The sequence below is a fragment of the Nothobranchius furzeri genome, chromosome 19, assembly GCF_043380555.1.
Source record: "Nothobranchius furzeri strain GRZ-AD chromosome 19, NfurGRZ-RIMD1, whole genome shotgun sequence".
Lineage (NCBI taxonomy): Eukaryota > Metazoa > Chordata > Actinopteri > Cyprinodontiformes > Nothobranchiidae > Nothobranchius > Nothobranchius furzeri.
Window position 1 is genome coordinate 12,818,555 of NC_091759.1, and position 20,000 is coordinate 12,838,554.

Sequence of the window (20,000 nt, forward strand, 5' to 3'; positions counted from 1 at the left end):
AGAAATGTTGTACATCAACTGTTGCTATTGGTGACATTTTAGCATGAAGGTATGCTGGAAAAGGTCTAGATATTGACCATCGACTGACCATGACCTCTGCATATCAGCATCGGTAATAGAAAAACTATATCGGTCTGCCTCTACCCTCCAGCCTTTTTTAGGTCTTTGTAGTCTCTGAGAGTTCATAAAATGAGAAAAAACTCTGAAAATTTGGTGAAAAAGATGAACTGTAACTGTATTTTAATATATATGAAGGCTCATGGGAATTCTATGCTCTCCTAGTTGGGATTAAGTAGGAATGACCTCTTAACTATGAATATGTTGAGTAGGCAGTCTTAATATTCTATTTTTATTAGCTTTTTTTGCTTCTTCCTTTATTTATTATTGTCTTAATATTTTGTCACAGAACCAGTGGTGCAGGAGCCTCCTCATCCTCAGTACAGCCACTTCATCCTGGTTTCTAACCTGCGTGCTCACCTGTACGTCTCCCTGGAGAAGAACGCCTGGCTGCAGAAGCGTATCGAGGAGCTAGAGGAGGAGAGGAACTTCCTGCGCTGTCAGCTGGACCGCTTTATCATCAGCATGAGGGGCCCGGATGGTAAGGTGTTGGGAGAAAATGTTGAGTTTGTAACACGATTCTTGTATTTTTAGTGTTTTTGACGCTTTCAGTGAATGAGTGGTGCGGAGATGTCCAGCGTGTGAAGGTTCAGCCTGCCAGTTCTCCATCTCCTCCTTCCCCCATGACCACCCGGTCTGGTATGACCCTCAAGCGCATCCAAGGCTCAGGACCTCGGAGCCGCCGGAGCATCGCGGTCCCAGGTGTGGAAATTTATGAAATCCCTTTCTATGTTGTTTTTTTTTTCTTTTGTTGTTTACGTTTTTTTATTTTTATTATTATTTATTGGCGGCAGTCAAGCAGGAGTTTCATGTGGAAGAGGACTACACTGAGGATGAGTATGTGGAGGAAGAGGAAGAAGAGGAGGAAGACGAGGAGGACGACTCATCTGTGGAGAAGGGGACAAAGAAGAAGGGTAAAGGGCGAGGCAATGGAGAGCCGAGGATGAAGATGAGGAGGATCTTCAGGATCACACACGGCAGGGAGAGACAACGAGGTAATGACCTAAAGATCTGTCTTATGGTAGAACTTTTACAAAAGCTGAAAAGATGTGGGCATTTTTGATTATTTAATGTATATTTAGTCAATTTCAAAGTATTTTGTGTGTAAAAATATGAATAATTACTAGTTTACTTGTTGTGCATGGCTTCCTGAAGAGCTTTAGTAAAGAGAAATGGAGTATACGTTCAACTTGACTGAGCTAATGGCTAGTCTAAAAAACGCTAGAAAAAAAGTGGATGTTTGATGTTTTAATTAGGCTTTAATCACCAAAAATTCGCTGTGGTTTATGTAAACGTGGTTTTAGAAATATTTCCACTGCTTTGAGGTTATTTACAAAACGATGATATCAGCAGCAGCAAAACATAGCATTTCTGATCCATCCAGGGATCAAGTCTGGTAGGAGTTTTAATATATCTGATAAAATCACCGTGTAACATCAAAGAAGCAGTTATTTAAAAGTTCAAATGAGATCTGCAGAAGCTAACAGGAAGTAGGTGCTGTTTAATGGGCTCGACACACGGGAGGCGACATCGCCTCTCCTCCATTCATTTTCAATGAGACATGCGCGACAAAGCGATAATCGCGGGTCTCCCTCCTACCAAGCGAAACGCGAAAAACGTGCATGTGCAATTTTGCGCTCGTGCACGTGTCGTGCACAGGTGACCCAGCGACGTGATCCCAGAAAGTTGAAACATTTTCAACTTTTCATCGCTGTCGCTCGGACGAGGACCAATCAACGGAGGTTTCATTCACTGACCAATGAGTGGACAGGATGCTCCGTACACCTCCGAGCAAACATGGAGGAGAAGTTGATTATTATTATGTTTTATAGTAAAATCAGGAGTAAGATTTCACATAACTCTAGCAGCACCTTGTGAAACATCATATCTACCACTTTATTAACTCTGAACTGCTTAAATAACCTTAATTCCCTCCAACCTGACACAGCCAAACAAAACAACGGAGGATTCGATTTCGCCATGGAACAGAACGCGTAGACGGCTTTGCCGCTGGCCGCTACCGCCGGTCGCCTCCCGTGTGTCAGGTAATAAACGCGACGGCGACAAGTTTCGCTGATCGCGGTCGTTTGTCGCCTCCTGTGTGTCGAGCCCATTAGGCTTTAAGCAGTTAGTAACTCTCATTCTCCAAACTGAGGCCGCTGAGAGAGCTTTACACAATGGGTTAAATAGTGATTTGTTTATATATTTGACTTTTTGAACAGGATATTCAAGGATTTTTAAAAGCCTTAAATTTGATTTTCCGTAGTTAATGCTGTTTAAGTCTGTAAAGTGAGGTAAACTGAGAAACATGTAGTTCATTTTGAAATCTGATCATCATGCAGGCTGAATGTGAAAATAAGTCTTCCACCCCTATTTCCTGCATTAGCCACTGAAAGAAAATATACGGGGAAACGCTTGGGTCAGAAAAACCACAGATCTACGTCTTACTATAGACCAGCATTCAATAACGTACCCATCGCTGCTCGCAAATGACGAAGGCTGTGCTGGGTTTTGCAGCCAGGAGAGAGCAGAGTACATCTTGGCTATAGAAGCTAACTGTTAGCATTAGCAACTCCACAACATGGCAGAACAGTGAATATTTCATTATAGAATTCTTACATATTGCTCCTTTAAAGAATGTCTTAAATTTGGATTCCTTAATCCTGCAGATAACCTGTTAAAATGACCAAAGTATAACTTTTAAGACCTGCTTAATAGAAAAGGATCAACTTAGTTATTAAAAAAAAAACACTAGACTGAAGCTAAGTCAAGTACTTTATTATTTCATGTCACATTTCAATTTTCTTCACACGTCCCTTTACCAGTCAAAGACCCAGATGGAGTCCTGATTCGTTATAAGAAGATCCTGTCCACCTACCAGCGTGTGAGGAGCATGTCGCGAGCCTTTCAGATCCACGGAGTGGACCGGAACACGATGGCCTCCACCTCTCCGATCGCAGAGCTGCTGCTGGTGGCTCCAGAGAAGGTTCAAGCATAAATTTGGCCTCAAGAGGCAAAACAAACATGTTCAGACATAAATCAATCATTGTGTAAAACACTAACGTAAACTTTGTTATGAAGAATTTCAAAGGTTTTGTGAAAGAGCTTGTTCGTAAGAATGTTAAATTACCTGTTCAACTGGTTACTGTAAAATAAAAACCTTAAATAGATTATTTACTTTAAATTTGTGATGAGAACTCTTAATTACATCAGAAAATATGTCAGTTTATGGTTTTAGTTTCCACACTTCTGATGAGCTTCAACAATCCTGCAGGTGACAGATGTTGGAGAGTTTGAGGCGTCGAAGGAGAAGCTTCTGGATTACGCCCGGCGCTGCTACAAGACCATGGATGACGAAACTCACGTCAAGGTCCAGAACCTGAAGAAGACCCACAAGCTGCTTCCAATCTCCTACAGGTTCAGAAACTGATTATGAGTGAAGGAAGATCAAAACTGTGAGCTTTTTGTTTTCTAGATGCACGTTTCTGTAGGTGTCAGAGCGATCTAAAATCTAAAAAAAAAAGTTGTGTTTTTATTGGATGAAGAATTTTTTCTTTGTGTTTTGTTCTATTTCTGATTTGTATGCATGTTCAAATTCAAACCATGACATATATATGTTTTGTTTAAGAGAGATTTGCTGCTGTATTTAAGTTAACGTCATGAGAATAGTTGTTATTGCTTTTGGGAGTTTTTGATGGCAGATAAAAATTGGCACAAAGTGTAAAAAGATAAATGCTGCTAGCCCGTTTTTGTTAGTCGTTATTGTTGTATAGATCCATTTCTATCAAAATGTTAATAAAACACATATTAAGCATGTGCATGCCTATTATTAATACTGAGAGCAACAAAATGACAAATGTATTCATCTGTAAATAAAGCAGCCCTACAAGTGTGAAACAAAGGCATTAAACCAAAAATATTCATTCTCAGTTTGAGTTGCAGCATTCAGCCTGCAGCGCCCTCCAGTGTACAGAAATATTAGTGTAGAACATTGCACTTTAACACTGCTGTTCTGTATAAATGACTACATTATAACCATATGGTGAGACAGTACAGTGACATTGTGAGCGTCACTCTTATTAGGTGAAGTATTTAAGAAACATCACACACTACGAACAAGCCAACATTAGGTTAAAAAAGCATGGGATTACCAGGCATGCACATGAAAGAACAATTTTAAGTTTGACAATTCTGTCAAATCAAGTAGAAAAAACAGTTGCAGAGGTACCTGAAAGCGTCTGATTTTCACATTTAAAAAACAACATAGTGATAATAGTTTAAACCAAATGATGTGGCATGCTATGTCTTTCATTTTGTCACAGCAAGTCTTTATTTACCATAAATCTGTTTCCTGACAGTTTTCTACACAGACCCATAAGCTAGTACCAGTGCTCCATCACGTTATCCCTCTTTGGAAAGCTCTCTACATCAAATTGGAACAGCTGTTTTAAATCAAATGTCAGGAAAACGTTTCCTGATGATCCACTGCAAGTCAGGTGAGTAACATGCATTAAGTATTGGAAGCAGTTACGTCAGATGAGAAGTGCTGCTGCAGTTTGTGACAAAACAGCATTTCAGCATGGTTGCAAACTAGCTGGATGCACTAAAACATGGAAGGATAACTAGATCTGATTTACAAACTACCTAAAGTATAAAAGTAATGCAAATTTTTTAAATATTAATTTTAAGTATAAAAGCCATGCTACGACACCTCCCACCCAAAAAAATAAAATTAAACATCGTCATAGACAACAATGTTCATGTTGACACATTTGCAACAAACTATGGTGCCTGTTTCAGCTGCAATTATATGCCTATTGGAAATTAATGTTTTTAGTGCAGTTAAGGCCAATTTAAGAGCCATAATGTGTCACAAATGTAGATGTTAAAAATTACCAACCTCACTCCATTGAGATGGTACATTGCTATTTATCTGGGTAGGTTTTATGTTTTTGAGTTTTTCCTGGAAAGTACAGCAGACATTTATGAAAACTAGTAAAGGTGCTTTTTCCTGCATTAATCAAGTTTGTGTCCGCGTGTAAAACAATAAACATTCATTTTACAGCAACGCAACTGTGATTTATGCAGGTTTTGCTCAGCCTTGATTAATTCATCACCAACGAATAGCAAAAGGCACTGGTAATGGTATTCTGTAATAAAATGGGGTAATATGACAATAAAGGTTTTGTTATAACACTTTAAAATTTAAGTTGCATCAATTAAAGTACAATAAAACAGATACAAACACTCACAAATGAAGAATTAAAAGAATGAATTGGAACAAACTCTATAAGGAATGTAAAAAATTTCTAATTGTGTAAAAGTTAAACATAAAGCTGAAAATGAAAAATAAGGTTTTTAGTTCTGCTTTAATTACTTCAGCCTGAATTTAGCGTGTTTTTTTAATTTATTTATTTTTTTTATTTTGTTGAGCAGCACGGGCCACAGTAAGTTTTTGCCTCTTGAAGACAATAAACTTCATTTCCCAGAAAACCCAGCGGCACATGAGGCGGAGATGAAACTTGTTTCACTCTTTAACCTTTCACATCGTCCAATCGTAATGCGAGATGCGCAGGAAGTAGTACAAACCTACATCTTGACGGACAGCTACAGCTGACCAATAAAATTAGGGCAGTTGCGGCAGTTCACCAATCACAGGAAAAGTAGGCGGGACTCCTGCCCGACAGGGCATCGAAGGAGGAGGTGTTCCTGGTAGCCATCTTGGATTTGCGGAGTGATTGTTTAGCGAGAAGAATTGACAATTTTTAAAAAATAAGCTTGTTTAATAAACCGCTGAGGAATAATCGGAGTGTAGCAACTGAGAAACTCAATCTGAACTTGGAAAAACCCAGGTAAGTATGCTCCAAAGCTAGCGGTGATGAAATTATGAGGCTTTCCTCCTCTCTGTTTCCCCTCTTCTGTTTCCAAACTGTCTCCCCTCACCAAGCAGCGTAGCCGGTGGGAAGCTGGAGCTCCCGATATTAGCAACAGCTTGTTTTCTGAGTTGTTGCTTTTAAACGCTAAAGCCTAATTTATCAAGCGGGACCGCCAGTAAGCCATTACCTTGACTTTCTTTTCAAGTGTTCATTTGGTCGGATGTTGAAACGCTCAGGCTGCTGTTGATGATGACCGCATTGTTTATAAACATCGCGGGTTAGCAAACACTTGTCCTTCGGTTGTGGACAGTACTGGACCTTTTGGTCAAACTTGTTCCCGGGGTGCTGCATTATGAGATTGTGGACACCTTGGTGCCAAAGAAAGATCACGTTTAAACTCAGCTGTTGAGACTGAATTTATGTGTGCAGCTCTGTCTCCAGATGTTTGCACCTGTTTGGAAAAGTAACACTGAACTTGTTTGTTTAGACTATACTAGTTATTGTTTGAAAACTAACGGCATGCAGGAGAAAAGCACGAAAGCTAACGCTAAGTTTTCCAGAATGCTTTGGTTTAAAAGTCTGTGAACTTTCTCAGAATGCTTTATTTAATATTAAAATCCTGTTTGGTTTTCAGTTTAAGATGTTTTTAGTGATAAACATGATGCATCAATAACTACTCCATAGTATCTGTGTCCTTTAATTTTTCATAAATTACATTTCAGAATTATCCCAAAGGAGGTTTAGTTCATGCTTATGCAACTTATAGAAGTAGTGCAGAAATCATAACGATTACCAAAGCATAATTTGGTTGTGGTGTCAAGTATTTGCACACATTTGTATATTGCATAAGGACATAGTGAAACATTAAACCAGACTCCAGATATTTAATACTATTTGTCAAATCAGAAATAATGATGAACAACAACTCTATTTTCATACCGGTGTACACATCAGGACATCCTGGTTGTAGAGCAATAATCTAAAATTGATATTATTTCAGTTTATTTGCTTGTTATTTTTCTCAGATTATTTACTTTGCATTTATTAGTGAATATAGGAATATTGCCACTTGCTTTTTAGATGTTTCTGATGCTAAAGGTACTCTAAGGTACAAAAAAAAACTATCATTAAGAATGAAAACAACTTTTAACTCTTTGTTCTACCAGTGTTGGTCAGTTTTTTTCTTCTTTGTCTTCCTTTTCCTGGGAAGCAAAACTCCTCTCGAGAACAATTAATCTAAATTTGATTCCAACAATTAAAAAGCAAAAACAGACGCAAAAATAGAGCAACACTCTTGACGAGTCAGGTGTTGACAGGAAGTCTTAACCCCTAACATCACGTAGATAAACACAGTGCGAGTACTTTTTAGGTATAGGTCCTGACTACATAACTTGTCAAAAAATTTCTGTCTTTGCATATTTTAGTTAGTCTTTGTACTAAGTCATCATTCCCAATTTCACTTTCTTGTCCTTGCAGGGAAATTGGCTTTGCAGGCAGATGATGACAACCAGTCACCGTCCCTAGCAGAACAGGAATTAATAAACTCAAAATCATCAGATATCAGACATTTAAACATTTAAATTGGCATTTCATACTCATTAAATACTGAATACCTAACATAGTGATCATAATGATGTGTTTTTTATCCTGTTGAAATTAGTTTCTAGCAACTTTTTACCAGGCGGTTGGAAGTGTTATTCAAAAATCAGAGACAGATCAGGCAGTTTGTTGATAACAATTTTTCTAGCAACCATAACAATGCATTCTAGCCTCTCTCTTTTAATCAATCAATCAATCAAAGCTTTATTTAAAAAGCATCTTCCTCAACCCTGTCAGGAAGCCCAAGGCGCTGAACATGGTACAGTTGAAGGTAAATATATTGAATAAATCAAAAATAAAAGCAATTCAAATTACTACATACAAATTACAAAAAAGGTGAAACATTCTGGTACAGGACAAATGTGTAAAACAATGGATAGAGTGAACCAATGAAAACTGTGAAATAAATTCAACATAAAAGAGGGCCAAAATCAAACAGTGTCAGGAAACGCCAAGTGGAGGAGGTGGGTTTTTAGGTGACTCTTAAAGACTGGCAGAGATCAGGACAGCCTAACTGAGGGTAGCAACTGGTTCCAGAGTGACGGTGCTAGGACTGAGAAAGCCCGGTCCCCGCGAGTACGGCACCTAGAACGAGGGACAGCGAGCAGGCCTTGGTCAGAGGAGCGCAGAGCGCGTGATGGGGAGTGTCTGTTCAGGAGTGTGGCTAGATAGGGGGGAGCACCACCCTGGAAGAAATGATGAACAAAGACGAGGATTTTGAATTATAAGCGAAAGCAAACCGGAAGCCAGTGCAGGGAGGCCAGAACCGGACTGATCTGGTCCCAGTCAGGAACCTGGCTGTGCTGTTCTGCACAACCTGTAGGCGACGCAGTGATGACTGACACAACCCTGCATAGAGAGCTGCAGTAGTCAAGCATAGAAATTACAAAGGCATGCAGTACCCGCTCCAGGTGGGCTCTCGACAGCATATGTTTGATTTTTGCAAGGCGTCTCAGGTGAAAGAAACTGGACCGGATCACAGAATTGATGTGAGCGTCAAATTTAAGTCCAGCATCAAGTTTCACCCCCAAACTGGTCACAACTGGTTTTGAGTAGGGAGAAAGAGGCCCAAGATCAACATAACGATCCACATTCCTGCTGTTGGGGTGAAAAACAATGAGCTCTGTCTTTCCCTCATTCAGATGTAGATAGTTGGACATTAGCCAAGACTTCACCTCATTAATACAGGACTCTAAAGGACTGGATAGAGTGACCTTTCTCCTGACACAATGGAGAGTAAATCTGGCAATCGTCAGCATACATATGGAATGAAAGGCCATGTTTACGAAAGATTGACCCCAGAGGTAGCAGATAAATGGCAAACAAAAGTGGACCAAGGATCGACCCCTGCGGGACCCCCCAGCGGAGCCCCTCCCAAGAAGAAAAAACATCACCCAGTTTAACGCAGAATTTCCTGTTGTGGAGATACGATCTAAACCAATCCAGAGCTGACCCTTTGATCCCAACCCATCGTTCCAAGCGGTCCAGTAGAATCGCGTGGTCAACTGTGTCGAAGGCTGCTGTTAGGTCTAACAACAGAAGCAGCACAGATGTACCCTGATCTAGTGATAGATAGATGTCATTTAGGACCCTCAGTAGAGCAGACTCTGTGCTATGGCCAGACCTGAACCCTGATTGGAAAACCTCAAACAGATCAGAGTCAGCTAAATGTGAGACCAGCTGCTGATAAACGACTTTCTCAAGCAGTTTAGATGTAAAGGGCAGGGTAGAGATAGGCCTGTAATTTTCTATCACAGAGACATCAGCACCAGGTTTCTTCAGGGTCGGCCGAATAACTGCTGCTTTCAAAGCAGCTGGGACCACACCTGTGCTGAGGCTCCCATTGATAATCTGACCAAGTGAAGGGCCAAGGCACGGAAAGGCAGCCTTCCAGAGACGAGAAGGCAGAACATCAGGTGGAGAGCCTGATGGCTTCTGCCTCGCAACAAGCTTACTCAGCTCAGAATAAGAAACAGTATTGAGGGAGCTCAGGGTGGGTGGTGATGGAGGAACTGGAACCGGGTCAACAGAGTTACCAGAAATAGCTGCTCTAATGCCTGATACTTTATCAACAAAGAATCTGTGAAAAGCTTCAGAGTTTCCAGCAGCTGTAGGAGACATGGTGCTAGGCTCCTGATACACCAGAACAGAGTTTAGTGTTTTGTAGAGAATCCTGGGATTCTTGGAGTTTGTTTCAATGATGTCTGCAAAATAGGCCGTTCTGGCAGCCCTCACTGCATCCTGATAAGCAACCAGAGATGCTCTGAACAACTCACGCGAGACCTGTAGGCCATCCTTTTTCCACTTTCTCTCAGAGGATCTACACGCCCGCCTACAAGCCCGTGTGACATCAGAGAGCCAAGGCTCCCTCCTAGGCCTAGACTTGCAAAGCTTGGGAGGGGCAACCACGTCCAGGACCTGATTACAAAGTACATCAACGTGTTGTGAATAGTGATCAACGTTAGATGGATCTGGGTTAAAGGTCTCTAACCTTACAGACATACAGTCCACAAACTTTGAAATAGTTTCTGCATCCAGGGCTCTGAACCTAGTAGCTGGAGCTTCACACACAGGGACAGGACATGGCAACGTAACATCACAGAGTATTGGAGAGTGGTCAGAGAACACAGGAGGCAACATCACAAGGTTCATGACAGGGAGACCAAAAGAGAGAACCAGGTCCAGGGTGTGACCCCTGGCATGAGTTGGGGATGATACCCATTACCCATTTTACTTTGTCTGCTAATTAAAAAGCTACTGAACCGGGTCACTGAAGCTTAGCTGTCAATATCTCACATTATAAGTTAGTAAGTAAATTTTATTTATAAAGCACTAACCACAGAAATAGAATCACAAAGTGCTTCACATAGATCAAAATAAAACAAAGTCATAAAATCATAATGATCTCGAAACAGAAATAGATTAACATCAGAAAAAAGTCATAAAATTATAAAATTTCATAAACAGATGAGAAATAAAAAATTTGAGTTAAAAATAAGAAAGTAAAAGTTTTAGGTAAAAGTCGGGGTGCAACAGTCTGGAAGGAGCCATCACCTCCACTTTTAAATCTGTTCTTTGGAACTTCTAGAAGGTTCTGGTGTGTGGACCTGAGGGCTCGGGTTGGAGCATAAGGCTTTAACAGTTCAGTAATATAGGGAGGAGCTTGACCATGTCGAGCCCTGAAAGTAATCGTCAGGTTTCTAAAACGAACTCTAAAGTTAACGGGTAACCAGTGCAGAGACATCAGAATAGGAGTGATGTGTGCTCTTCTGTTTGCTCCAGTTAGGAGCCTCGCTGCAGAGTTTTTGTTTAAACATGTGGAGTGTGTTGCAGTAATGTAGACAGGAGGAGATAAAGGCTTGGATTATTACAGTAGATCAAAATGAAAGTTCACCCTGGAGTGATCACATCACCTTGTGGCAGGTTGAAACATCATTGGACTAAATCGAAATGTTTCAGATGAGTTAAAACAGCCTAGTTGAAATAATATTAGTAACAAAATAAATGTCAAAATTCTGCTCTGTTAGCTAACACCTTATCTGTGCTGAATTCACAGAAAACTATGAGTTTGAGTAAGACTCAGAAAGTTCATTTACTCTTTTTTATGATGTTGCAGAATTATTGTTCAGATTTGTAAATGGGGCTGTATCACAGTATCAATGATTGCAATACAGTTATCCCTCGCTACTTCGCGGTTCGTTCATCGTGGATTCGCTGCTTCGCGGATTTTTTCTTTGGAGCATTTTTCAGGGGGAATTCGCAGATTCGCGGTATTTTTCACTGATTCGCGGTATTTTTCTATGCGAAATATCAAGAAATTCTTGTTTTTTTTTTCATCAATTTCATCATAAAATGCACTTTCTGTAATAAAACTAAAAAAAACAAGTAAAAAAATTTTTTTCTTGAGTTTTACCCACAAAAAGAGAATGTGATCATACGATAATTCAATAGGGAGCGTGGTTTCACAGACGTGGAAGTGATAGCGTCGGTGAAACGCCGGCTGATCTAGGAAACCCCCGAGCGTTCGAGCGTCAACGAAGTGACACGGAAATGCCGGGCTTTCCAGAAGTAAGTAAGATAACTTACAATGAGCTGATAGTTCGTTGGATTGATCGGTAGGTTGGAAACTGATCATGAATCTGAAGAAACGATGACTGAGTGGTGAGCTGGAAAGGCGACTTCCGTTTATAGTCGCGGTTTGTGACGTAGGTGCGACGTGAAGGGAATCCCCGCAAGGGGCATGCTGGGTGTCCCTACTTCGCGGATTTTCACCTATCGCGGCCAGGTCTGGAACGCATCTAGCGCGATAAACGAGGGATTACTGTATCAGTTTTGCAAAGGGTTGCACCAAATCCCATGAGTGAGCTGCTTTCCCCTAATAATTTGGTTCAGATGCAAACGGACCAACGACCAAAAAAGATGATGGGAGCATTGTGATATAGGAGTGGCATGTTTTCCTAACATCCCTAGTCCAAAACCTTTTTCTACAGCAACAGGGAAGGGACAGGACAGCAGGGACATAGACTTTTTGTTGTAGGAAACATCTTGTTCATGTTTCATTGCTTTTGTGCAAATGATGTGAAAGTGTAGATGCTTTCTTGCTTTAAGATCTGTGGACATCATGGTTCTTTTTATTTGTTGCACAGTTCTTAAACAGTCTTAGATAAATTACTTGATTATACAGAAGAAGGAAGAGAAACTCATGAAAAGGGAAGCAAGGGCGTTTTTTAATGTGTGGCAATATTAATTACGTGTTCACACCTGCTCTTTATTATAAGTAAACACATTAAATTATTGACTAATAGTACTTTTCTAGAATAAAAATTTCTATCGCTGATTGTGGAGTTTCTCTAAGTTCTTATGCAGAGATGCGTTAGAAAAAATCTGGTGATCAGAATGAGCCCGTAATCTGAATGATTGGCTTAATCTGTGGTTAACAAAACAAATAATTTTTTTATGCTATTGAAGAGACGTTGCCGAGCAGTTGTAAACTTTCAGACATTTTCTTGATCTGTAAACTTGATAATTGCTAGTTTATACTTGACATAACTAATGTCCCATGTCAAAGTTTTACTTCTAGAAGTACAGTTCTCACGTTAATCAAGGATAAATAAAGTATTCCGTTAGTTACAGTTGCGCGTGGAACGTTTCTTCGTGGCCGTGGCGCTGGGATTTCAGCCGTGGTGCAATGCCACGCCTGAGCCTATGTAAAGGGAACACTGAAGCTCACAAAGGCGACTGTTCTCCATCGCAACATGCTCCCTTTAAGGCAGGGGTGTCAAACTCAAACTCACACGGGGCCGAAATGAAACTCTGGGACGGAGTCGAGGGCCAAACTTAATATTTTTTGAAAAAGTGACGGCAAATTTGCACATTTTCATTATCAACATATATGCAATTTTGAACCTTTAAATTTGGAAATAAACTTATTTCTGCATTAACACTGAATGTGGAATAACCAAATTACACACGAGCAAGTCAGTTTTAAATAAAAGGCATCAGCGGTATTCATTACTTGTGGTATAATCAGCATTTTTTAAATCTATTCAGGATTTATGTTTTCTTGTTGATTCATTTTTCTTATTTTTTATTCTCCTTTTTTTCTCCTGTAACTTATTACATCGCTGTTGTGACGTCTAGCTTTCCCCACTGAGGAACAATAAAGGGATTTTCTATTCTATTCATCTATCTGCAGCCTTTCCACTTCCTGTTTACTGTAGGTTAAATGTTTTCTCACGGGCCAACAACAAAATAAAAATATCATTTTATCTTAAATGAAAATGCAACATCTCACCTGTTAACTTTCATGTTTTGGAGCAGAAAAAGAGCATAAAACCAACATATTTAAAGCTCAGTTTGCTCCACTGGTTTACTGTGATGCTCACCTGTTCCAGCCAGATACCTGCATCATGGGGTTGATCTGAGCTGAGGAGGAGACTCCTGTTGTTTTGTTCATCTTCATCATAATAATGACAACATTAGATGACAACAGGTGCTCACATAGGTTTGTGCTGCTGAACATGTCTGAGCAGCTTGACCACGTAGTTGTGTGTCGGGGGGGGGGGGGGGGGAACACAACCACAGAGCCGTGCTGGTTTGAGCGTGTCGCTGTTCGCTGGAGTTATATCAGCTCTGTCTGGACGTTAGTTGGAAAACTTTCTCTTTCAGTCGTGAACACATAACTGAGCGGCTAGAATCTCCTTTTCTGGGCTTCAAAGTCAGAAAACAGCTGAGTGAACTCGGCGCTGAGTGAGAGGAGTGTAGTTTGTCTGAGACAGCGGAACTGCAGACACCCAACTACCCCTGCCTGCCTCGGGCTGGAAAAAACACAAAGGAGGGGGCGCGTCGCCTCCGCGCTGACACCGCAAAGCATCATGGGAGATGAAGTCTTTGCAGTAAAATCGGCCAGCGGGCCAGTTTTAATATATTTTTGATATTTATCTCGCGGGCCACATAAGAATGCTCCGCGGGCCGCATCTGGCCCGCGGGCCTTGACTCTGACATATGTGCTTTAAGGTGTTCATGCATCACCGCTGTGCTCCTGTGAGAGGAGAGTTATACTTGTACAAGCTTCTCTTTTGTCTTTGTAAAATGTTCTCAATCTTTTGAGCTACGTTGCCGGCTCACCATGATGTCTTTTTTTTTTTTAATCTGATCCGGATGGCCGCTACTGTGCATGTGCCTTGAGCAGAAACCAGCATAAGGTGCCGCTGACACAGATCTGACCCCAGGAAGCAGAGACATGCATCACAATTTACAAACCCCAAGTCAACCCAAAGTTTCACAATTACAGTGTTGCTCAAAGCACATTATTCCTGTTTAAATCATCCCAAAACTGTGAAATTTCTGCTAAAAATCTCATTCTTTTTCCCGCAGTGAGAGAAGGCATGAAGACATCATCTTAGTCATCAGTCATGGCCGATAAAAGGAAACTTCAAGGTGAGGCTTACAACAGAGCTTTGTGCTCATCCCTACAAACATCGGAGTAAAGACTGATGAGCGTTAGGATTTGTTTTGGTCTGATTAGGTGTCAGGCATGAGAGGTGTACCACAAATAGTGATGTGGAAGACATGTTTGGAATTTTATAAAGCTTTTCAGGCTGTGTTTGGTTTATTTTGATCATCATCTGAAGGTGTGTTTGATCGTGTTGATCTGTGGATGTTACGATCACTCTTACTGCAGCTTAGCTCATGTGCGTTTTGAATCTGATTTAAACCAGCAGTATACCTTGTAAACAAAGTCACATGTGATCACACATAAGTGGTGAAAGACGTCCTCCAGCCAGGTTAGAGATGTTGGCTGCAGCCGTATACCACTGTTTGATAAAAGCGTCTGCGAAATGAATAAACTGTTTACTTTTTTTTTTAAACAAAATTAACAGAAAAAGCACCTAATAGGATACATTTTGTTGCATCTCTGCTTTCTAATTAAGCAGATTTGAAACTCCCAACAAAATCCACAATTTTCAACATGTGTTAGATGCTAATCTGAGGATTGCAGTTTTTTAGGTTCAAACATCTTCTGTTGTTCATGGCGGTTCGGCAAGACAGACAACCAGGTGATTCTATGGTCCAACTGGCTCCTCTCGATGTGGGGAGCAGCGGATCTACTCTGAGCCGCTCCGGGATGACCGAGCTTCTCAACCTATTTCTAAGAGAGAGCCCAGCCACCCTGCGGAGAAAACTCATTTTGGTCGCTTGTATCTGCGATCTCATTCTTTCGATCACTACCAAAACCATAGCTCATGACCATAGGTGAAGGTTGGAATGCACATCGACCAGTAAATTGAGAGCTTCGCCTTCCGGTTCAGCTGTCTCAGTACAGATCGGTGCAACGCCTGCATCATTGTAGATGCATCACCAATCCGCCTGCTGATCTTGCATTCAGAGATACATAAACTCCTCCACTTGGGGCAGGACCTCATCCCTGACCCGGAGAAGGCATTCTACCCTTTTCTGACTCAAGACCATGGTCTTGGATTCAGAGGAGCGTATTCTCATCCCAGCTGGCTGTGAACTGCTCCAGTGAGAGCCGGAGATCACGTTCTGATGAAGCCCACAGGATCTCATCATCTGCAAAAAGCAGAGACCCAATTCTCAGGCCACCAAAGCGGATCCCCTCAATACCTCGGCTGTGCCTAGAAATCCTGTCGATAAAGGTTATGAACAGAATCGGTGAAAAGGGGCAGCCTTGGCGGAGTCCAACTCTCACCAGAAACGAGCCCGACTTCCTGCCGGCAATGCGGACCAAGCCCTGACACCGGTCATACAGGGACCTAACAGTCTGTATAAGAGGGCCTCGTACCCCATACTCCAGAAGTACCCCCCAGAGGGCCCCCTGACGGACGTGGTGGACCGCCTTCTCCAAATCCACAAAACACATGTAGATTGGTTAGGCAAATTCCCACCACCTTCCAGGATCCCCCTAAGGGTATAGAACGGGTCCAATGTTCCACAGCCAGGACGAAAGCCACGTTGCTCTTCCTGAATCCGAGGTTTGACAATCCGACAGACCCTCCTCTCCAGAACCCCTGAATAGACCTTACCAGTGAGACTCAGGAGTGTGATCCCCCTGTAGTTGGAACTCTTCCTTCAGTCCACCTTTTTAAACAGGGAAACCACCACCCCAGTCTGCTAATCCAGAGAACTATCCCCAATGTCCTCGCGATATTGCAGAGTCGCGTCAGCCAACACAACTTCTGGAACCTTAAGGAACTCTGGGCGAATCTCATCCACCCCCAGAGCCTTGCCACCAAGGACCATTTTATGTTTATGTTTATTTATTTAGCAGACGCTTTTATCCAAAGCGACTTACAATTTATAACCTATAAGGCATGTTGTGATCTGTGGGGGAAACCGGAGTACCCGGAGGAAATCCACGCATGCATGGGGAGAACACGCAACTCCACGCAGAAAGGCCGCAGCCAAGCCGAGTTTCGAACCTGCAACCTTCGTGCTGCGAGGCAACAGTGCTAACCACTGCGCCACCATGCAGCACCAGAGATTTTAATCTAATTTGTTTTCTAAATTTTCCATTGTAGTTTTAATTGGCTAATCTGATACTCGGATTTTATGCCACAGAAATGAACTCGTTTAATCTAATAAACGTACATTTTATTTCAATAGAATTTTCTAAAGATTTTGTTTAAATGATTCAGCATTTTCATTGGTATTAAAGCTATTTAACACACTGTTACATGAACATCTTTTGAAAGCAAAAAAGTTTTGCTGAAGTCCAAGCTCTGCTCCGGTCTTGTCATATTGTAATGCGTTATTAGAGAGGAGGTGTACTTTCATCTGAAAATAACACACCAGCTGATGCAGCCGAACACCGCGGCTGTTTGAACCCAGACTTTAACGGGAGTTTGTTTAGACAACTTGTTTTTCCACTCGCTCTCCTTCACCTGGCTCCTGTCACTCAGCAGCTCCTGCATAAATGAATTAATAAAATCAATAATATTAAAAGGGGTTAAGCTAAAGGCAGCTGACTTTTCAGTGTAGTGGACAGTTTTTGTTTTAGGATCTTCTGCAGACTCAGCCTGTTATCGTCATTTCATTTTCCCTGCAGCTCCTCTTAACATTAATAATGTTTTAATAACATAGAAGTGTCTTTAATAGCTAAATGACACAGTGGAAATTGTCAATTAAAACATTTATTGTATCAGAGTTCAAATTTTATTGCAAGGCCGTCAAGAAGAAAACTTTATGGTGCTGCTGGAAATAATTCATGTTGAGTTTAGAGCATTTGCAGAATGCTGAGTTTTTCCTGTCGAGTTCAGTTATTTTAGTTTATTTATTAATTTATAACTTTTTGAATGGTGAAATTTGCTATTGGTGTCAATCGAATTCTAATTAAAAACTAATAGTCTTGTGGTTTGTGCAGGAATTAGAAATAAAATAAAATTTTGAAGTCTTATTAGATACACTTCCTTGTGTGTGTAAGTGTGAGCATTGTGAGTGTGTGTGTGTGTGTGTGTGTGTGTGTGTGTGTGTGTGTGTGTGTGTGTGTGTGTGTGTGTGCCAGCACTCACGAGCATAATACACCTTTTATAAAATGCATATTTCGTGAGATGTTGGCTAGAATTTGTGTGACTGGTTTGTTGTTTTTCCTTCATATCTGATGAGAGTTGGTTATTCAGTGGTCTGTTTTTCATAAAGGCTAAAAATAAACAAGATTAAAGTAGAAAAAGGTGTTAAATACAGATTCATTGTTAAATAACATTCATTTCTTTGTCAGCGTTTCTGTTTCTTTACTGGTTTAAATTCACATTTCTCTGTTTTCTCTCTTTCAGGTGAAATAGATCGATGTCTGAAAAAAGTAGCGGAGGGGGTTGAGCAGTTTGAAGACATTTGGCAAAAGGTAAACATTTTCATCAGAACGTCACACAGTCGCAGCCTCGTTTGTTTCCCCAAATCTGGTTTAGTAAATAAACGGGTTTAAAAAGGCAGAATTTAGGGGTCATGAAAACATAAAAACAGTAATTTTACCATCGAAAAACATCAGATTTGACAACTATTATGGCAAATTTATCTGATTTTTGTTCTATACCTATACCAGACTGGAAAAACAGTCGTTTACATAATAAATTCATTAAAAGTCAGTTATCAATCATCAAACTTTTAAGACCGGCGGGAGCGCCGGCACTCCCATTTGCATATCTGTGTTCAAATGCTTGTAGAACTGAAACTATATAAGATGGAACAAAAACATTTTTTTGCGTATTAAACCGGAGGAGTTACACTTACACCTCACGCACCGAACACGTCCCAGAGCGCTGCGTATTTCCGCTAATGATTTTGCAAAAACAACCAAAATGCGCAAATAAGAAAAGCGTTTTCATTCAGACACAGATGATATGTCGTTCTGATCTGCAGCTCACAGGGCTTCACACGCTAGAATAAACGTCATCACGTTGTCAACGTGAACCGTCACATGATTATCACTCACCCAATCACCTGCTTTGACGTCCTTTTCCCATGAATTGTAGTTCTTTGTAGTCCCAGTCTTTTGGGTTTTTCTTGTGCTTTTCGCAATAATACAGTTAAACAAACACATCCTACACACATCACACACCACTACAAACGTTTTGATGAATTACTGAATCGCCTCGAGGATCGGTTGATGCCATTACAGCTAGGGATGCACCGATGGATCAGCATTTGATCGTAATTGGCCGATAGCGCCCCTATCGGTTTTGATCGGAGTTTTCAAAATAGATCAAAGCAGACCAATCAGGTAGGGTTGTCACGGTAACCGGTGTAGCGGTAAACCCCAGTAAAAAAAAAAAAGTTGACAATAATAATAACCGTCTTGTTTTTTAAAAAACTATATTATCTCGGTGGGTTTACCGTGGCTGCGGTGTCGGCGCGGTGACCCTTACCAGCCACCGTATCATCTGCTGAAGTTGCCGGCGGCACATGCGCGCTTTGTTGTTTACAACCAAAACTTTCTTGAAGCTAAAGCTGAAATAATGGTCAAAGGAGGAGACGGCAGCGCTCAGGAGGACAATTTTTATCCTTCAAAGAAGACAAAGTGGGAAGTACGGGCATCTTTTGGATATTTGAAGAATGCCGAGGGACAGTTGATAGAAGACTGCTATCCTGTTTGCAGCACGTGCAGAAAAAGTGTCTGTGAAAGGCAGCAACGCTTCATATCTCATAACACATCTGCGTGACCATCACCCACAACTCTACAGTCAACGCAAGGCAAGCTAACGTTAGCGTTTTAGCTAAAATGCGTGATCCGAGGATTTGGGTTGAGGGAGAATGCAACGAGTCGCTATATAAAGCAGCCGCAGCGCCGCTACCTGCATATAAACCGTGTCGCGGACACACCCATGTTGAAATGACGCTATGCATTACGGGGCTCCCAGGGGCAGATAAGAGTTGGTCTCTCTCCGAGAATAATTATGAATTTAACAACGATTACTGCCTGATGACATTTTCCCACATCTGCAAAGCTCACTGGAAGGACACAAACCGAGGACAATATTTTCCTGATATAGGGTTTATTACTCAAGTAAGGGTAAAAAAGTATCTGATTAGAAGGCTACTTGAGTACTGAGTATCATCTGATCTAATATTTTTTAAATGATGACATCAAACAGACATAAAATAAGAAGTTATGGGCAAATATTGGTATTTTAAAGACTAAAGGGGAAAAATGTAAACAAATAAACAACATAATTACAAAATAACACATTTTAGGCAAAATTTTGACACAAACTGAGGACAATATTTCCTGACATACAGGGTTTATTTAATTGTGTGAAAATGTAGCACGTTTAAAAAAATACCGCGATAATACCGAAAACCGTGGTAATTTTGGTCACAATAACCGTGAGGTTAAATTTTCACACCGTGACAACCCTAATACAGACCATTTTAGATTAGGTTACATTTCCTTTA

At 40.9% G+C, this 20,000-nt stretch overlaps 2 protein-coding genes across 2 annotated transcripts in view; both read left to right on the forward strand.

Annotated features, from left to right (window-relative positions):
- The window catches only part of LOC107395753 (coiled-coil domain-containing protein 106), a 5,885-nt gene extending 1,952 nt beyond the window's left edge, over positions 1-3,933 (forward strand). The window contains exons 4-8 of the mRNA XM_015975204.3: positions 407-598; positions 670-819; positions 912-1,112; positions 2,943-3,103; positions 3,392-3,933. Of these exons, the coding sequence (XP_015830690.1) occupies positions 407-598; positions 670-819; positions 912-1,112; positions 2,943-3,103; positions 3,392-3,547 (860 nt within the window). The 3' untranslated portion in view covers positions 3,548-3,933. The remainder of the gene's footprint in view (positions 1-406; positions 599-669; positions 820-911; positions 1,113-2,942; positions 3,104-3,391) is intronic.
- Positions 3,934-5,832: 1,899 nt separating this feature from the next.
- LOC107395752 (CCR4-NOT transcription complex subunit 3) overlaps positions 5,833-20,000 on the forward strand; it is a 35,238-nt gene continuing 21,070 nt past the window's right edge. The window contains exons 1-3 of the mRNA XM_015975203.3: positions 5,833-5,969; positions 14,469-14,531; positions 17,885-17,952. Of these exons, the coding sequence (XP_015830689.1) occupies positions 14,507-14,531; positions 17,885-17,952 (93 nt within the window). The 5' untranslated portion in view covers positions 5,833-5,969; positions 14,469-14,506. The remainder of the gene's footprint in view (positions 5,970-14,468; positions 14,532-17,884; positions 17,953-20,000) is intronic.